The sequence below is a fragment of the Mytilus galloprovincialis genome, chromosome 13 (assembly GCF_965363235.1).
Source record: "Mytilus galloprovincialis chromosome 13, xbMytGall1.hap1.1, whole genome shotgun sequence".
Taxonomy (NCBI): Eukaryota; Metazoa; Mollusca; class Bivalvia; order Mytilida; family Mytilidae; genus Mytilus; species Mytilus galloprovincialis.
The window spans coordinates 18,890,652-18,910,606 of NC_134850.1; the positions used below are offsets into that span (position 1 = coordinate 18,890,652).

Genomic DNA, 19,955 nt, shown 5'->3' on the forward strand with positions numbered 1-19,955 from the left:
AAGTGCACAACTGTTCAACACTAGTCCATGAAAACATACGATCTGACCATATATGTATACTAACAGAACTTGATGTATGCAAAAAGGAACAAAACAACTTAACAAAAAGGAAAGTATGGCAAATTAACAAAGTAGACTGGAATAAATGGAAAGAACAGGCAGAAAAGAACATGGAAGAATGGCTACTGAACAATCCAAGCAATGATAATGTAGATGAAGTATACCAATCACTTAAAGCGGCTATTGATAAAACGATGCAGGAAGTTATCTGCCAAAAAGAGATGAAAGAAAAAAAATCAACTAAACCTCCATGGTGGAATTATGATGTTAATCAGGCAAAGAAAAACTTAAACTATAAACAAAGGCAATATAGGAAGAGAAACATCCCACAAAATAAAGAAGCCCTTGTTACAGCAGAAGAAAAGTTTGAAAATGAGAAAGAAAAAGCTATGAATGATTGGAGTGAACACCTAGTAGACCAGATCAATACATCAAGAAACTCAAAAGAGGTATGGACAACTTATAAGAAATTGACCAAAAAGAAAGATTGCAATACCATCCTACCACTAATAGACCAAGACGACCCACCAGCCTTTTCAAATCAAGAAAAATGTAAAATTTTGCAAAAAACATTTTTTGAGGGTAAGCATCTAAAGACCGATGAATTTGACGAAGAGTTCTACAAACAGACTCAAGAGGAATACAAAAGAATATGTGAATTAGAGAAAAGATTGACAAAAAGAGAACATAAATTGGACTATGAGGTTACCACGGATGAAGTTGAGGCAGCAATATACCTACTAGAAATAGGTAAATCGCCTGGAGCTGACGGCCACTTCCCAGAACTATTTAAGTTTGCCGGAGAAAACCTCATAGAAGCAATACGAACTATGGTGAACCTCACACTAAAACATGGCCGGCTACCACAGGAATGGAAGACAGCAAACATAAAATTCCTGAGGAAACAAGGAAAAACCAATTACTACTCACCATCATCATACCGACCAATAAGTCTAACCAGTGTCATGTGCAAAATTACTGAAAGAATTGTTCTTAACAGGCTGGCAGCGTTCATAGAAGGAATGAAGCTTATAGAAGAAAAACAAGAAGGATTCAGAAAAAAACACTCAACATCAAACTGCCTGATCAGGTTTATTCAGAACACAATAGAAAAATTCAATAAAGGAGAAATCACCCTTGCATGTCTTATTGATCTTGAAAAGGCATACGATTCAATCTGGCGAGAGGGACTACTAGTAAAACTACACCATTTGGGTATAAGAGGAAAAACATGGGCCTGGATTAAAGATTTCCTAAATAACAGAATGGCAAGATGCATCTTCGAAAACTATGTAGGTGAAGAATTTGAAACAAAGATAGGGCTACCACAAGGATCAGTTCTGGCTCCCACATTATTCAACATCTTTATCAACGACCTACTGGGAGACATTCTAGGAGACTACACCAAATTTGCTGATGACGGAACACTCTGGCAAACGGCTCAACCAGACCAGATACTGGAACTCAAAGATAGAATGAAGGATGACATCACAAAGGCAGTGAAATGGACTCAAAAGTGGAGAGTAAACATCAACCTAGACAAAACTGAAATATGCATCTTTTCAAAAAAAAAACATCGATGAAGAGGACAAACGCATTTTGATTCAAGGTAAAGAACTGAAATACAACTCAACACCAAAGCTTCTTGGAATCATTATGGACGAGAAAATGACCTTCAGTAAACACATTGATGCAATCGAAAAGAGAGCAAACCGTAACTTAACTATTCTGAGAGAAGTGCGACAGATCAGCAAATTAAAGACAGAAAAGTTATTACAATTATACTACAGTCTAGTCAGATCAGTCATGGAATATTGTAGTCCGGCCTGGCAAATAGCAGAACCAAAAGACCTGCAAAAACTTGACAGAGTACAGAGAAAAGCACTTATCCTATGCATGGATATGCCTACAACATCTGGCAGAGAAGCACTAGAAGTGGAATCAGGAGTTATGCCAATAGACCTGAGACTAGAACAAATAGCCATTAAAGAGATTGCAAAGATTAAATCCAAATCTGCACAGGAACCAATCAAACAGCAACTTGTGAGGTATGAAGAACATGACGCAAATGACAAGTATCCAACACCAATGGGCAAAGCACTAAGCCAAGCAGCAGAAATGGAAAAACAGACAAAGATAAACATCAATCTTATAGAACCAGAGTTTACCTACAGACTGGGAGAAACTCAAATGACTCAATCAAAACCTTTATATTGGAGTCAACTAGGCAACTCAAAATCAAGGACAAATGAGCAACAGGAACTTTGCCAGGAAACCATTAACCAACTCATGGGAGACTGCACACAAGAACAAGCAATATCGTTTACAGATGGATCATGCCTAGGGAACCCAGGACCCTGTGGAGCAGGTGCAATTATCTATGCTGAACACATTAAACCTGCTGCCAGATTACATAGACCTGTGGCACAAAGAGGATCCATCCTTCTAGCGGAACTCATAGCAATTCTCATGGTCCTAGAATACTGCATTACAGAAAACATTTACAATGCAATACAAAGAATCAAAATTTTCTCTGACAGTCAAAGCGCCGTGGGATTACTTACACTGAACTGGGCCCCAAACAGCTACATCTCCGTAATAAGAGAAATAAAAGAAAATATTGAACATCTTAGGCAAAAAGGACTCAATGTAATTGTAGCATGGACACCAGGACATGCCAACATAGTTGGTAATGATGAGGCTGACATCCTTGCAAAAACAGCGGCAGAGGAAGCAAAAGAATTACCACCGGAAAATAACGTCATAACACTACAGGACGTCAAACAAGCAGCATACAAAAGTACAGGAAATAAATGGCAGAGAAGATGGGAAATATCTGAGAGAGGCAGGGACCTTTATGAAAAAATACCAACTACAAAACACTCAATTATGTATGATTTCCCAACTAAAAGACATTTCAGTATATTCGCCCAACTAAGAACTGGCTATACAGAACTGAATTACTACAAGAACCGAGTAGGCCAAACCAACGCCATAGAGTCATGCAACTGTGGAGCACCTGAAACGCCTCAACATTTCCTTCTGGAGTGTCCCTACTATGAAAAAGAACGAGAAGATATGCTACACCAAATATCCAAAGAGGTCGGGGTCAGAAACTTGAATTTAGCTACTATGCTGACAAGACTGGACGGCGAAAACACAGAAGAGACAAAAGCCAAATTACAAACAGTGGCACATTACATTGACAGAACGGGCAGATTTAATACTGCTGTTCCTCAATCCCAATCTTAACCAGCGCATACCAAATTTAAAGCACAGAGAAGAAAGTACATCGAGGAAAACGCAACAGAGAGTAAAACCGTACATTGGGACAATTCGTGCCAACAGGCCTTAAGATTGAGGATTGAGGACGGTTCAAGGATCTGTATAACTTGTTGAAATAATATGAAATGATAAACAAGATATATATATATACAAGACTCAAAGTAGTATTTAAATAAGGCCGTTTATTTTCTCGTTTTAATTGTTTTACATTGTCATATCGGGGCCTTTTATAGCTGACTATATGCGGTATGGGCTTTGCTCATTGTTGAAGGCCGTACGGTGACCTACAGTTGTCAATGTCTGTGTCATTTTGGTTTATTGTGGACAGTTGTCTCATTGGCAATCATACCACATCTTCTTTTTTTTTATATATTATGTGTTGCTTCCAATAAAATTAAAATAAAGAAAATCACCGAGCATAAAAGGTTCCTCCCATCTAAAAAAAAAAAAGGGGGGTGATTTTATTCCAATTGAGGAATGCCGGATTGTAATAATTTTTCTGTTTTTGAAAAGAAATAACATCAAAGATGTGGTGACCGTGCACCCTGAATAATCGCGTAACGGATTATTTTGATTAAAGTGTGCACCACATTTTTTATGTTATTTCGAATAGACAGAAACAAATATTGCAGTCATTTCTTATAATTTAATTCTAAAATTAAGTTATTTTAATCAATCATATAGGCCTTCACTGTACAGCCTTCACCACCTGGAAAACTGAACCTGTCACAGTTTAGTCAGCTGTAAAAGGGCAGACATGAAAAATATGAAACAACCGTCAAACGAGAATACTAACGGTCTAATATATAAAAAACAATTACGCAAAAAAAAAAACAGACCTGCATGCACAGATGACAACTATTGTCACAGTACTACAGAATAAAGAAAAGAGTAAGCTTAGAAAAGTTATTTACTGGCAGCTTGTTCAAAGCCAGTTACAACTAATAAATAAATCATGTTTTCCAAGACTAAAGTTATTCAACTAAAACACATCCAACGGATTAAGTGTGAACACATCATACACCTTATGCAATGCCAAAATATAAGTAAACAGTACATGTGTATAGATCTACAGGATGGAAAATCATAATGTTTCATATAAACTGTACATATATATCGTAACATATAGTTAGTTTAGTTTAAAAATAAACAAACAAATAAACGATGTTAGTAGTCATAAAAACAATATTTAAGAATTAAATACTGTGTTAAATTGATGACCTGGCTCGAAAATACCTATCTTTTTATACCAGTTAAATATATTAAATTATGGTCATTGAAGCCTAAAACTAATTACCAAGGGGGTATAGCGAGGAAGTTGTGAAAAATATCATCACGTCAGATGGGGCTAAAGAAAAATGCCTGTTATGGTCTCATTAACAATTTTAGCTTCATTCAATTCGGCACATGATTGTTCATGTATACATGTTTCCCTATTTAAGAATATGGTAAATTAGCTTTTTAAAAAGTTCATTCTTGGAAGAAGATGTTGAATCTTATAGGAATTGAATCTTTATAATCGGAGCAAGGCGAAACAAAATATGTCTTTTGGGTCAAAATATTATATTTTCATATTTTTTTTAAAAAAACAGGTGGGTGTAGGTCGCAAAAATATTCGATGCCCCTTATCTGAAGTATTGAAAAACTGGACACCCCCCTTTCATTGACCCAAACCCCCTTTTTTTCCTCCCACCACCATGACTTCAGGTTACAAATGATCAGTCCCTAATATTAACATACCACGATGTCGGATTGTATGATATGTGTATATTATTTAATTATATTAGAAAACATAGATTTGAAGATGAGAAAAAGTTCATAAAACAAGACCATTCAAACACGACGTCATATGTGCAATGTAGCATGACATCATGATAGGTGCTATATAAAAGTTGGTTGCAAAAACAAACAAAAACCAATTTTTGTCATGGCAAATACATGAATACATAGACAAAACAAACATATAAATGAAAACTCGATAATAATAAAATACATGTTAAAAACAGTTATTGGTCTCCTTTCCTCTGTTCTAATGACTCGTAAAATGTATAGCTTTACTTACATGTATAATTGTTTCTAAAACGACCGCAGTTGGAATATCTGAATACACAATGCATGGTACCTTTAATTTGAAAGACGATTTTTTTTAATAAAAATTACCACGTTGTTAGAGATAGTATTGTTATTTTGGTCAAAGGAACGATAGGATGTAACACATGTTTACTGCAACGGTTTCAGTGGTTTTATAAAAAAAAATATTTACATCAGTTTTTGTTGGTTCATGTTGTTGGAAAAGCGTCTAGTATAAAAATAGAGATACGCATGAGTAGAAATATGAACATTTCTATGTAACATATTGCAAATAAATGTCAACATGGTCTAAAACCGCGTATATTGATTTTAACGTGTGTGATAAACAAAACCTGTATTATTTGATAGACTGAGCAATCAAATGATCAATTATCAATTTTTCATTTCATGTTTTCCACAGTTTTCTAATAACGTTCTTAGGCTATATTACAATATTTTATTTGATTGTCCCTTTGGTATCTTTCGTCCCTCTTTTACAAAAATATAACTTCTGTTCAAAGTTTGATTGCTTTATTTATTGGTGATACACGCCACTTTAAGCACTATTGTGGTATTTCGTTGCAGTCAGTTTTAATGGTTGGAGGAAGCCAGATTGCTCGGGAACGAACCACCGACTTTCGGCAGGAAAGCTGACAAACCTATGGATTCGAGCGCACCTGCCGCGTGCGAAATCAAAACTCACAACCTCGGTGTTGAAAAGGTAATGATAGAGTTTTTATAAGTGGAACAAGCCGCAAAGTTCGGAGTGAACCACCGACCGTCAATAAGAAAACTGACAGTCCTAGTATAGTCAATTTAGATAAGAGTCGAATACACCTTCCACGTAATAAATTTGCTAGTCGTCATGAAATCAATGTCACAGTCTAGTTCTTGCTACAAATGTACCGTTTAAAATTTGTTCCAAACTTCGGAAATATATATATAAATTAGTTGTGATTTGTTTTGTGAAAAAGAAATAAATTACTAAAACTATGAGTTAAGGTTTATGTACCCTTCTGTAGCCATTTTTGTACGAACTTTTCAAACTTCAATTGTATCAAAGCTACAGATATAATGAATAATAGAGATAGGCCATTTTGTACATATTCTAAGAGGAAACTTGATGCAAAGCATTTTTTTTTACTGTTCTATTACATTTACTAAAAAAAAAGAGGACTTTGTGGCAAATAAATCAAGATTTTTATAGAAAATCCACAGCCTTTATCCTCGTACTCTCATATTTGGCAATTTGATGACTGATAGATATAGGATTATTGCATGCAGTGCTAGCATTGATTTCCTTAAAACAAGTTTATAAATGTAGTTATTGGTTAAGGTTCATCATAATGAATTGAAAAATATGGCCGTGTTTACACCTCCAAAATTACTATGAGTACAGACAAACTGGTACATCCAGGAAAGTTTTAAGGCATGGCAGGAACTAGATATATAAAAGTTATATGAAGTCTACGTTTCAGAAAATTAAAAACTTATCTGGATTTTGATGTTCATTTTTTTCCAGTCTGCAGAAGATAGCAAAATAAACAAACACCCGAGTTTCATTTGATACGGTCCACTCGGTTACACAGTTTAAACCTGTTAAATAACCTATTGTTTACAGGTGTCTATTGTCCATCTATTGTCCATTTAAATCAATACTACTCACAGCATTGATTATATGAGGGGAGCTTCTCAATCGTTTTCACTACTTAGTTAATTTTTGCACCTTCTGCAGGAACGAAAAAAAATTGATAGCAAAATCTAGTAAAAGTTTATAATTTTCTGAAACATAAAATGCATTTAAAATTTATATATCTAGTTCCTGCCATCCCTTAAAACTGTTGCAGGTGTATAGGTTAGTCTGTACTCAGAGTAAAATTTGGGGTGTAAATACGGACATTTTAGCCAAAAGGTTATGATGAACCTTAAGACAAGTATACATATGGCCAAAATCAAGTACACCTTTTAGGGTGCGTTCGACTTTAGTGACTCAGCACGAGGTGTTTTTGGAATTTACAGGTTACTTAGAACTTTTTGTAAAAAATAAACACTAGCACATCATAGAAAATCAAGTGAGTAATTTATGTTTCAAATTTTAAAACAAAAATCTCTGTATTAAAGGCTATGGGTTTTCTATAAAAATCTTGATTTATTTGCCACAAAGTCCTCTTTTTCTATCAAATGCAATGAAACAGTAAACATTAATGCTTTGCATCAAGTTTCCCCTTGGAACATGTACTAAATGGCCTATCTCTATTATTTATTATATCTTTAGTTTTGATACAATTGAGGTTTGAAAAATTCGTACAAAAATGGCTACAGAAGGGTACATAAACCTTAAGAAATTAATTCCTGCTCCACCTGTATGTTATTGAGAAAAAACAAAAAGGTTGACGGGCAATGCCTCGACAAATACTTGAAAGCAAAAGAAAATTAAGATATACTAAATTAACTGCTACCAATTTTGAAATCGGATAGGATCGGATTTGGTATTGAAACAATGACCTATTTTGAAAGCAACTCTTGTAAGTACGTTTCAGAATGCTCTCATACTTGATAGAGTATTATCTATGTACAATGAAGTTGGCCATCATAGTGTACTGCTATTTTGACCAGAGCAGTTTACCTTAAGAAGTCATATGACATTTTCAAACATATTGTGAAATTAAGACAATATAATTTTATGCAAACGCAACTGCAACTTCTCTAAGATCCTACTACAGTAGAAACCTCTCATATTTGGTAGGACTATTTGCCACAATGAGTGATTGAACAAATTGTATTGCTAGCTTGACACGATTCTTTTAACAGGATTTACATATGGGAAAGTAGCTTCTCCTTTGAGATCATTTGATATCAAGCTTGAAACCAGATACTTTTGTTGTCATCATGTGTGATTGACATTACTAAGCCATCATTATGGTCCAAACATTTCAACCGGAGGATACGACGTTGGAATATTGTGGAAAATAACATATTGAGAAAAGTAAAATAACAAAAATGTAATACTATATATATAGTACCGAAACTCCGAGGAAAATTCAAAACGGATAGTCCGTAATCAAATGGCAAATCAAAATCTCAAACACATCAAAAGCCCCCCCCCCCTTTTCCCCATCAAACAATGTTATATTTTTGACTTGGTATAGACATTTTCACATGTAGAAAATGGTGCATTAAACCTGCATGGTTATATAGCTATCTTAATAATTCAAATGCATGATAGTCGTATAACATTCCGTTATGTTGATAACGATGTGTGAACAAACAAAAAACATTAATAATAGTTAAAAATGTCAAAAATAGGGGTACAGCAGTTAACATTGTGTTATAATCTTAATCACTTTAAAATCAAACAAATAAATATAACAAAGAAACATAAATATTCATATAGACAAAGCACATTACCAGAATACTGAAATTAACCATAGCATTAAAACACAAAGACAGCATGTAAAAATACAGAGCCAAGTCATATGTAACAAAGAAACACAAAACGGAATATAGACAAAGTACGTTAGCAAAATTGAAAGACAATAGTACAATAAACTACTATAGCACAATCACAATATAACAGGATGTATAAATACAGAGCCACGTAAAAAAAATATCACCAAATACTAGAGGTACAGCAGTCAACATTGTGTTATAATCTTAATCCCTATAAATTCAAACAAATATGTAACAAAGAAACATAAAAAGTCACATAGAAAAAGTACGTTATCAAAAATGAAAGATAAGAATATAAAAATTACTATACCACAAAAACAATATATAACAGGATGTATAAGAACACCCCCCCCCCCCCTTAAATAATGAACACAACTCCCCAGAGACCGTAATATAGGAAGCTCTCATACTTCACTTCTTAAAAGGATTATTTAACATTGTTGGAAGTTGAAGCACTGTGTACTTGGCCTAGGAAGTGGTAGTATCTAGTGGTTGTCGTTTGTTTATGTATTACACATTTGTTTTTCGTTCATTTTTTTAATAAATAAGTCCGTTAGTTTTCTCGTTTGAATTGTTTTACATTGTCATTTCGGGGCCTTTTATAGCTGACTATGCGGTATGGGCTTTGCTCATTGTTGAAGGCCGTACTTCTTTTTTATATGACTACTATCCTTTGGGAGAAAAACGTGTAGAATGTTACTAAACTGTATTATTCTAGAAAAAAGTACGCGTTAATTTGAAAATGTATGGGAGTACAATAAATTGTAATAAATGTGACGACAACTTTTCTACATTGATTAAAAAGTCTCAGAGACAAAGCAATGGCACAAACAAAAACATAGGGAATCGTATGACGTCACAATGGAGCGAGCTCACAAGTACTGATAGGGTGCGTCAACAAGCCTTGTGTGAGCGTCTCCTGCTCTGATTACACCAATCACCATGTGAATCCACACTTAGTCAAACTATGACTATCAGAAAGAGGCACCCGTCTTTAATGTTTTTCATGATTAAACCACAAATAAAATTAAGACCATATTAACACAAAGGTGCTTTTCTTAGTTGTTATATAACTATGCGACTTACTATGATATTATCTTTTTTTTTATCTTGAGGAATAACATTAATTTCAATAGTTATATAAATATTTTAATTCCAAAATGAGTTGTTGTTTCTCGCAGAGTAATCAAAGGTGTTAATAATGTTTTTTTTTTAGATTAAAAGAGCTTCTGTGCATCAGAAAGAAGTCTCTTTAAATTATATCATACATAAAAGTAATTATTTCTAAAATACACACTGTTTTCCTTTGAAATTAATTAATTAGTTAATTTAATTTAAATTATTTATATTATTCATCAAAAAGTTAATATAGCGTAGCACAAAGAATTCCTGCTCTTTATCCAATATAGTAGTACTGAATAAAATGAAAAAAAAAAATGTTTATAAACTCGCTCTGACACAATCTTTTTAGAAAATATTGCCAACGTGTGCCAGCACTCACTACATAAGTGAAAACCTAGGTTTTGCCATGGATCTTGATATCGCGTTTATGTTCTCGGTTTTAAATATTGTTTATTTTTCAACAGGACATACAAAACGATTTACACTAATACACGATAAGAAATATTATGAGATGTACAAATTTAACATTTCTGCACGATCATCTATCGAATGTGCAGCAAAATGCAACGAAATAAGTTCCTGTACATTTTATAGCTACAATACTGTTGATGCGATTTGTTTGATATATTTAACCGATATTTACAGCGGGCAGATGACAATGCAAACAGATTCAAAATGGCGAATATATGAACCAGATAAAGGTATATGTATTTATTTGTTAAAAATCTTTTTTCTTTAAAAAATATAGATTGAACACCAAGTAGATTTGAAAAGACATCCAATGTACAAGGTAAAGATAACTGTTTTCTGTATTTGAAAAATTTTAATAAAACTATTTATTACTGACAAAGATTTGTATTGAACGGTTTTTCACTATACAAATCCTACGAAATCTGTGAAAAGTACAATTAATGGCCTAAAGATACTACATATAGATAGCAGATAAATTAGGTAATTTGATACACTTAAGGATGTACTTAGGTGAAGTTTTGGAATTGTGTCTCCTTGGTGGTTTTCCATACGATACAAGATAAAATATTTTGCCCCATAACACCTATTTATCTTTTAATATAAGACTAAATAGATCTATCCATAAAAAGTCATTTGACAAAATTTAAGCAGTTTCTTGATTTTCTTTCTTTTGATGTGAGACCCAAATCAAACCAATGCAAATATAAAGGAAAAGAACAAGTCAAACTTTTCCCGCCATATTTTATAAATTGAATATCTGCATGACCTATCAACAGTTTTAGATTATTTTGATCCTTAACTTATACTCTTTAAGCTTATAGCATCAATTTCAAATTCTTGATTTATTTAATTTCACTTACGATCATCTAAGTACATCCTTAAGACATATTATAGATCTGCTTTTACCGATTATTCCATGACTGTAAATTCGTATGGCAGGTGATATCTTCATAGCAGGACATGCACGTTCCCTGTTGACGGAACCGGAAGCATTTTTTACATGCTCTACTTCTGATACAATAAAAATCGCTATTTATCATGATAATCAAACATTTTGCATGTAAATGTTTTGTATGTTTAGTCTGCTGAATTTGCTTTCGCAACATATTTTTGAGTTTATTGTTTCGTTATTTAAATGAACCCATCATAGATTCTAAGCTCTTAATTTTGTACGACAGACGCCCGTTTTGTGAAAAAAAAAGACTCATCAGTGACGATCGGAGACCATGGAAAACAGTTGTTGTAAGGGTTATCATTCAGACAGCGTGATACTTTCTGAACTCAAGACTAAGAATATTTAACCTTCAAAAAATGAACATTGGTGCGCATTTGTATATTTTAAAACGGCTGTCACGAATGTTCCTCGTGTAATGATAATCATTAATTACCGTTAACAACATAAGTTAAACACAAAGAAAAGAGAGGTGGAAGATATCGAAGGGATATTTAAGTGGCAATTGGCTGCTCCTGAAGGTTAATTAAAACAAGCTTCACATGTTACGGAATTTCAGGTCCTCAATGCTCTCCATCTTCGTACTTAATTGGCTTTTTTAACATTTGATCCAAGCGTCACTGATGAGTCTTTTGTAGATGAAACACGCGTCTGGCGTATATATAAAATTTCAATCCTGGTATATATGATGAGTTAATTTACATCAATAAAAAGATAGTCAACATATCTACATATTAAATATTCATTGTTTAATATCTATTTGTAGCTTGTTTAAATGACTGGGAAGTATTCAAGTACTACTGCTACTATTTCAGTCAGAACCAGAAGAATTGGACAGATGCCAAGGTTTGCAATATAGTAGAATTATCATATCATACATTATATAAAAGAAACTAATATATTATTGTTTTTGAGAGCATTTAAAAAACACAGTTTGATATGACTTAACGTATTATAATTTAATATGCTTTCATCCAAAGGCATATGATTTTGAACTGAAGAGTTTTCTTCCTTATGAAATATTAAAATAGATATGTTTATTTCCTTTAAACGTCAAATATTAAATAGGTGTCACAATCCGCTTAAATCGAAATGAGATACCATCTTGCCAAAAATCACTAGCACTGTATCAGGAAATGCAAACACAGAGCCAGAACTAATCAGCATAGATTTAGGAGATGTCTTTAGTGTAAAAGAAGTGCGAAAGATACCAGAACGACAGTCAAACTCATAGATTGAAAAATAAAATGACAACGCTATGGCTAAAATAAAAAGACAAACAGACAAATAATATTACACAAGATACAACATAGCAAAATGAAGACTGAACAACACAAACCCCAACAAAACTGGGGGCGGTCTCAGGTGCTCCGGAATGGCAAGCAGATCCTGCTTCACATGTAGCACCCGTCTTATTGCTTATGTCATTACAAATCCGGTAAATAGTCTAATAATAAATGCACATATACCAATAATTAATCTTAAGATGGTGCTATTATCATTTTGTCATAGGTGATATTTTCTTTGTTATATCAGCGAATCGCTTCAGCCGTTTCTTTTCTCGTCGTAGTCGTACCGGATTTCGTGGATTTGTGCAATGAATAAGTCAAGCAAAGGATTATCACATTTAGCAAATTTTGTAGTGACTATGGAGAAGCACAAACTACGGCGACCTGGTAACAGAGTAATAAGCCAAATTGTTTTGATATGTCTTTTTGAAGACAATAACTGTGTGAGCTAGCAATTTCAATAAACGCAACCTTTTATGAATTGGTCCCATCCGAAGCGCATTTTAGTAACGTTCATACCATACTCGCATAAATACAAGATGGGTTATATATGATCAAATATGAGTCAAAGACTAACTGAACACATCTTATTTCAACTTTGCTGAACATGCTGAAGCAGTTGAAACTTTGTTTTTTAATGGTTTTGTTGGAAGGGGTGGGGTGGGATACAGGCATTTACCCATAAATCACATGGGTACTTATCTCTTAAAATGCCACTAATTGTCATTTGGTCCAGAAAAAAGAGAGTATTTACATATCGTCCAGAAGATGCATTTAATATTTTCAAGTAAAAAACATTCGCACTATCAATCTTGCAATAGTTGATAGCTTTATTTTACAGATAATGTATTTTATTCGTGATGTTCATATGTTAAGAAGCGATCGTACAATTTACTTTTTTTCTATCGGAAATGTAAGTTTTAGTAAATATCGTGACGCATATATACTTTGTCCTGCATTCAGGGTTTTGAAACGAGTGAAAATGTAATGACATTTGATGCGACTGTCATACAAGTGAGAGGTTTAGCGCTATAAAACCGGGTTCAATCCACCAGTTTTTACATTTAAAAATGCCTGTATCGCGTCACAAATATGACAGTTGTTGCCCATGCGTTTAATGTTTTATTATCATTTAATTTTGACATTTGATTAGGGACTTTCCGTTTTGAATTTTCCTCGGAGTTCAGTATTTTTGTGATTTTACTTTTTTCTATGATTTATTTCAGTCATGTTGCCAAAGCAAAGCAAGTATGCTAGCAGAAGTTGTATCATCGGACCAGAGAGATTTTTTGAAAACAAAAGCTGAAGAAAACCGAAATAGTATGTATAACAATTAAAAGAACATATATAAATAAGAAAAAAAGGTTAAAAAAAATCTTATCTGTCGAGGTTTAAACATTTCACTGATTTGGTAGAGAAAAAGCACACAGCGTGTATGATACTGGTAAGTGGATAAACACGGAAAGATATGTTGTACCTTTGATTCATATTATTTACTTTTACACCATATAATGTCATCGAAATATTTTTTGCAATAAAATGGATCCCTGCATCTGTCTCTGAACTAACAAAGTCTTTTTGTCTGTTTTGACATTTTCAATCTTTATTATTATGCACAATAACAAACATGTCTAAAGAAATGTGACGATGATTATTTTTCATACATGCATAACAAAAAATGTATTTAAGAAGTCTTCGCATATTATTTCCATTAGAGTATGCACCCATGAATGACAAAAATTTTAATTCTTCATCGCAAGCAAATTCGCGATACGCTTATTAACGTTTTCGTTTCAACAAATTGAAGAAGAAAAAAAGATGATATTTTTGCAAAACTTTTATGAACTTTTTGTCCTCTTCCACTTCGTACTTTTTTGGGCCTTTTTAACATTTTTTGATTCGAGTGTCACTGAGTAGTCTTTTTTAGACGTAACGCGCGTCTGGCTCAAATATAAAATTTCAATCCTGATATTTTTTATGAGTTTATTTGTTGCATTATCTATCGTTTTGTTTTAGCGTTTTGGTTGGGAGGGACCGACATTGAGACTGAGGGTGTATGGATGTGGACAACCAGTCAAACGACCTTCACATTTACAGACTGGCATCCCAATAACCCAAGTAATGATGACGGAAGTGAGCATTGTCTGGAAATGCGACAACCAGTTGATTTCCTATGGAATGATAATTTCTGTTACCACACCAATAATTACATCTGTCAAAGACCGTAAGTTTCTAAACTATATTTCATGACAGCCTTATTATACCTTTCAATTGATTTGTTATCTGGTCATTAATGTCACTTTCAACACTATTGTGCTAGTTTGCGTCGGTCGGTCTGAATTGGTGGAAAAAGCCGAAACACAAGGTAGGTCTTCGGTAGGAAGACTTACAATTATTATCAATTAATATCAGAGTCGAGCACACCTGCTTCATGCAGGATTCAAACTCACAAACACCACAGTGTTGATAGAATAGGGATATAGTAGTATGACTACTTGAACCACGCGGCCATCGAAAGCCTTCGACGATTATGATCATCAAATGATTATACTGAACAAGTAATACATTGTTTTCAAATGGTAGTCAGCATTACTTGTTTCAGAGACGAAATGTACATTTCAGCATATTATGGTATGCTGATCAACACGACAGATGACACATGTGGAGCAGGAGCTGCTTACTCTTCTGTGGCACCTAATATCACCCCGAGTTTTTGGTGGAGTTCGTGTTGCTTAGTCTTTTTTTTTATAATATGTCTTGTGTACTATTGTTTGTCTTTTTCTTTTTTAGTCATTGCGTTGTCAGTTTAATTTCGATCTATGAGTTTGAATGTCTCTCTGGTATCTTTCGCCCCTCTTGTTATGTATGTGTTGCAGTAAAAGTAAACGTAAGCATAAAGTCTTCTGCTTTGTTGTTTGTGTAATCAAGAAATAATAAATGTTGCCATAAAAAGTGTTTAAATACAAGATAGAAATATAATAACGTTTCTTTTTATCTATTGTAGGTATCTCTAAACAGTTGAACAGAATATTCGAACGAACAAAAGAAAGGACTTCATCATCGTATCATTTTAGCTTTATACATGCAAGATGGTTTTACAAACTGCACTTGTTTAGAATAAATGAACATGAAGAAAAAACGCATTTGTGACAAATTTCACGACGAAAGTATTGATGTTCAGCTCCAGTCATTTGTTATGAATGTTTGAACGAACTCAAACCCCAAGTTGGATAAGAATTGATATAATTTCTATTAATGTCATTTTGTGAAGAATTTTCAAATGTGTACCTTTTTTCATATCTTTAATGAAATGCTCTTAAATAGAACTGTATATAATCTAGATTTACAAAATGTTTAATGTTAAAGATTTCATACAATTAAGAATTGGTCGAACATTTTGTTTCACAAATTCCTTCTTTTTGGAAATTTGGGTCATTTATGTTCTTCAACCTTGTACTTGTTTGGCTTTCTAACTATTTTGATCAGAGCGTCACTAATGAGTCTTATGGAGACTAAACGCGCGTCTAGCGTATTAAATTATATAACTGGTACATTTTATAACTATTTACTAATCATTAAACAGTAAAAAACATCAACAGAAGGTCTGGCATAACACAAACTTTCTAATAATTCAAATTCAAAATAGATATTGATTTGTTGGTCCAGACTCTTTGAAACAACAAACTTATAGTGGATTCATTAAAAAAAATGGTCAAAAAAGTCTAAAGATGACTAAATCAGATGTTAAACAATTAGTTTAACTTATTTTCCTTCAGTCATGTGATTTTTGAGATACGGACTGTTCTTCCGTATTTCCTCATTTGTATACTAGTCAATATTTTTCTCAGTATAAATAAAGCCATTAGCAGTTTTTGTTTTACCGATGTTCCAATCATTGAAATCGTTCTAGAGGACAAATCAAGATAAACAATAGAAAATAAGAGAATTGCAGGAACGTCTTAGATGTCTTGAGAGAAAGAACGGCACGTTGATACGGGAATCAACCGTCATGCGAATGCAAACCAAACAAAACGTAACAATCGAGTAAACATGCAGAAAACAATCGATTAAATAAAAATGTAAAGCACCATTAACTTTCCAAAATCTTCTCGTAAAGTTCTGTTAACGTTTTTTTTTTATTACAGTACTGTTTCACGCGTCAAATATTAGGGGTATATCAGTCAACATTGTGATATACTCTTAATCACAATAAAACAAACAGATATATAACAAAAAAGCACAACAAATATATCAATTTAACAACCTCATCAATTGCTTTCTTATTTTGTATTTTATTTATGTATGTTAAATCCACCCATAAAGGACTATGGATTTTAAGTACTGGGAACGAATACACATATAGTTATTTAGGGATATTTCAAAATGCCATTATATCCTCGTTATATTTTCCTCATTATTTTCTAAAGAATGAAGGTGCTAATGTTGAATTTTATAGATTTTTTTTAAAGTGTAAATTGAAACAGAGAAGCGAACATCCTCAAGTTTAGTAAATCAAACTTATCAATTGTAATAGATCAGAAATTGGCAATAGAAAATGAAAAAAAAGACTACATTACAAGTGGATGGGTTTGTTCTATAAACAGACTATATTAGTCATCATGTCGGATTGTATGATATGTGTATATTATTTAATTATATTAGAAAACATAGATTTGAAGATGAGAAAAAGTTCATAAAACAAGACCATTCAAACACGACGTCATATGTGCAATGTAGCATGACATCATGATAGGTGCTATATAAAAGTTGGTTGGTAGCAGAACCATAATATGTTTTAGGTGTCACACCACCAATTACTCCCTCAAATTTAGAACGTATGTGAAAGTAGGCCTACTCGGACAAAAAATAGTGCATTTGATGTCATTGTTTACTTAAACTACCCAACAAATTTTCAGAAATGAAACTTTTGGTGAAAGAGAAATATATTAAGACCATTTTGAGCCCAAATTTACTTGTCTATGAGTTGACATTAAAATTTGAGGATTAATGCGCTCCATAGTATACTAATTTAAGATTTCAAGAAAACCAGGGGTTATTTTTAGTGGTACATCAGTTCGGAAGGTCTCTTCTTTCTTATATGGCTTTAAAGGTATGTTGAAAATTGGCATGAAAGAAGGTGATACCTGGACGATTCAGGACATACCTGGTTTGTAAGAGGTTAAACTTAAGATAAAATATTTAGAAAGCTATGAAAATTGCAAAATTTGGTTGAACAGATAGGGACTTTTAATTGGTGGTCTGACACCTTAATATTCTTTATTTGCCGGAAAAACAAACAAAAACAATTTTTGTCATGGCAATACATAGACATAGACAAAACAAACATATAAATGAAAACTCGATAATAATAAAATACATGTTAAAAACAGTTATTGGTCTCCTTTCCTCAGTTCTAATGACTCGTAAAATGTATAGCTTTACTTACATGTATAATTGTTTCTAAAACGACCGCAATTGGAAAATCTGAATACACAATGCATGGTACCTTTAATTTGAAAGACGATTTTTTTTTAATATACCACGTTGTTAGAGATAGTATTCTTATATTGGTCCAAGGAACGATAGGATGTAACACATGTTTACTGCAACGGTTTCAGTGGTTTTATAAAAAGAAAAAAATTAACATCAGTTTTTGTTGGTTCATGTTGTTGGAAGAGCGTCTAGTATAAAAATAGAGATGCGCATGAGTAGAAATATGAACATTTCTATGTAACATATTGCAAATAAATGTCAACATGGTCTAAAACCGCGTATATTGATTTTAACGTGTGTGATAAACAAATACTGTATTATTTGATAGACTGAGCAATCAAATGATCAATTATCAATTTTTTATTTTATCTTTTCCACAGTTTTCTAATAAGGTTCTTTCGCAGAGGCGGATTTAGGGGGGGGGGGGCAGGGTGCCCGGGGCCCCCCTTTTGGGGAAAAAAATTGGTTGCTTATATAGGGAATCTCTGAAGCGTGACTCGAGCGGCCCCCTCTTAGGTCAGTCAGTGGGCCCCCACTTATGAAAATTTCTGGATCCGCCACTGTTTCGTCCATCTTTTACAAAAATATAACTTCTGTTCAAAGTTTGATTGATTTATTGATTGGTGATACACACCACTTTTAGCACTATTGTGGTATTTCGTTGCAGTCAGTTTTAATGGTCGGAGGAAGCCAGATTGCTCGGGAACGAACCACCGACTTTCGGCAGGAAAACTGACAAACCTACTCTGAACATCAATATTGGATTCGAGCGCACCTGCCGCGTGCGAAATCAAAACTCACAACCTCGGTGTTGAAAAGGTAATGATAGAGTTTTTATAAGTGGAGCAAGCCGCAAAGTTCGGAGTGAACAACCGACCGTCAATAAGAAAACTGACAGTCCTAGTATAGTCAATTTAGATAAGAGTCGAATACACCTTCCACGTAATAAATTTGCTAGTAGTCATGAAATCAATGTCACTGTCTAGTTCTTGCTACAAATGTACCGTTTAAAATTTGTTCCAAACTTTGGAAATATATATATAAATTAGTTGTGATTTGTTTTATGAAAAAGAAGTAAATTACTAAAACTATGAGTTAAGAAATTAATTCCTGCTCCACCTGTATGTTATTGAGAAAAAACAAAAAGGTTGACGGGCAATGCCTCGACAAATACTTGAAAGCAAAAGAAAATTAAGATATAATAAATTAACTGCTACCAATTTTGAAATAGGATAGGATCGGATTTGGTATTGAAACAATGACCTATTTTGAAAGCAACTCTTGTAAGTACGTTTCAGAATGCTCTCATACTTGATAGATTATTATCTATGTACAATGAAGTTGTCCATTGTACTGCTATTTTGACCAGAGCAGTTTACCTTAAGAAGTTATATGACATTTTCAAACATATTGTGAAATTAAGGGGGTAGACCTTGGTTCAGGGAGATAACTCTTTAAATCAGTTATGCGTTTGTAAAAGTCAAGTTTCGTCAATGAATTTTAAGCATTTGCCTGAAACAGATTGGAAATAATCTATGTATCCTTTAAGCTAGGAACATATTTATGAAAATGGCTGACACAAACGTACTGATGATTTTAAGAGTTATTTCCATTAACCTAGGTCTACCTCCTTAAGACAATATAATTTTATGCAAACGCAACTGCAACTTCTCTAAGATCCTACTACAGTAGAAATCTCTCATACTTGGTAGGATTATTTGCCACAATGAGTGATTGAACAAATTGTATTGCTAGCTTGACAC

General features: G+C 33.4%; 2 protein-coding genes across 2 annotated transcripts; both read left to right on the forward strand.

Annotated features, from left to right (window-relative positions):
• Positions 1 to 2,138: 2,138 nt before the first annotated feature.
• Positions 2,139 to 3,339, forward strand: LOC143056340 (uncharacterized). The gene has a single exon (XM_076229429.1). It carries the CDS (start codon positions 2,149 to 2,151, stop codon positions 3,310 to 3,312), a length of 1,164 nt encoding a protein of 387 aa, XP_076085544.1. The 5' UTR covers positions 2,139 to 2,148; the 3' UTR covers positions 3,313 to 3,339.
• A 2,744-nt stretch (positions 3,340 to 6,083) lies between these two features.
• LOC143057137 (perlucin-like) lies at positions 6,084 to 16,772 on the forward strand. The gene is made up of 6 exons (XM_076230378.1): positions 6,084 to 6,136; positions 10,633 to 10,688; positions 12,177 to 12,256; positions 13,926 to 14,019; positions 14,716 to 14,923; positions 15,704 to 16,772. The coding sequence occupies exons 2-6, from the start codon at positions 10,640 to 10,642 to the stop codon at positions 15,711 to 15,713; spliced, it is 441 nt and encodes a 146-aa protein (XP_076086493.1). The 5' UTR covers positions 6,084 to 6,136; positions 10,633 to 10,639; the 3' UTR covers positions 15,714 to 16,772.
• The last annotated feature ends 3,183 nt before the right edge of the window (positions 16,773 to 19,955 follow it).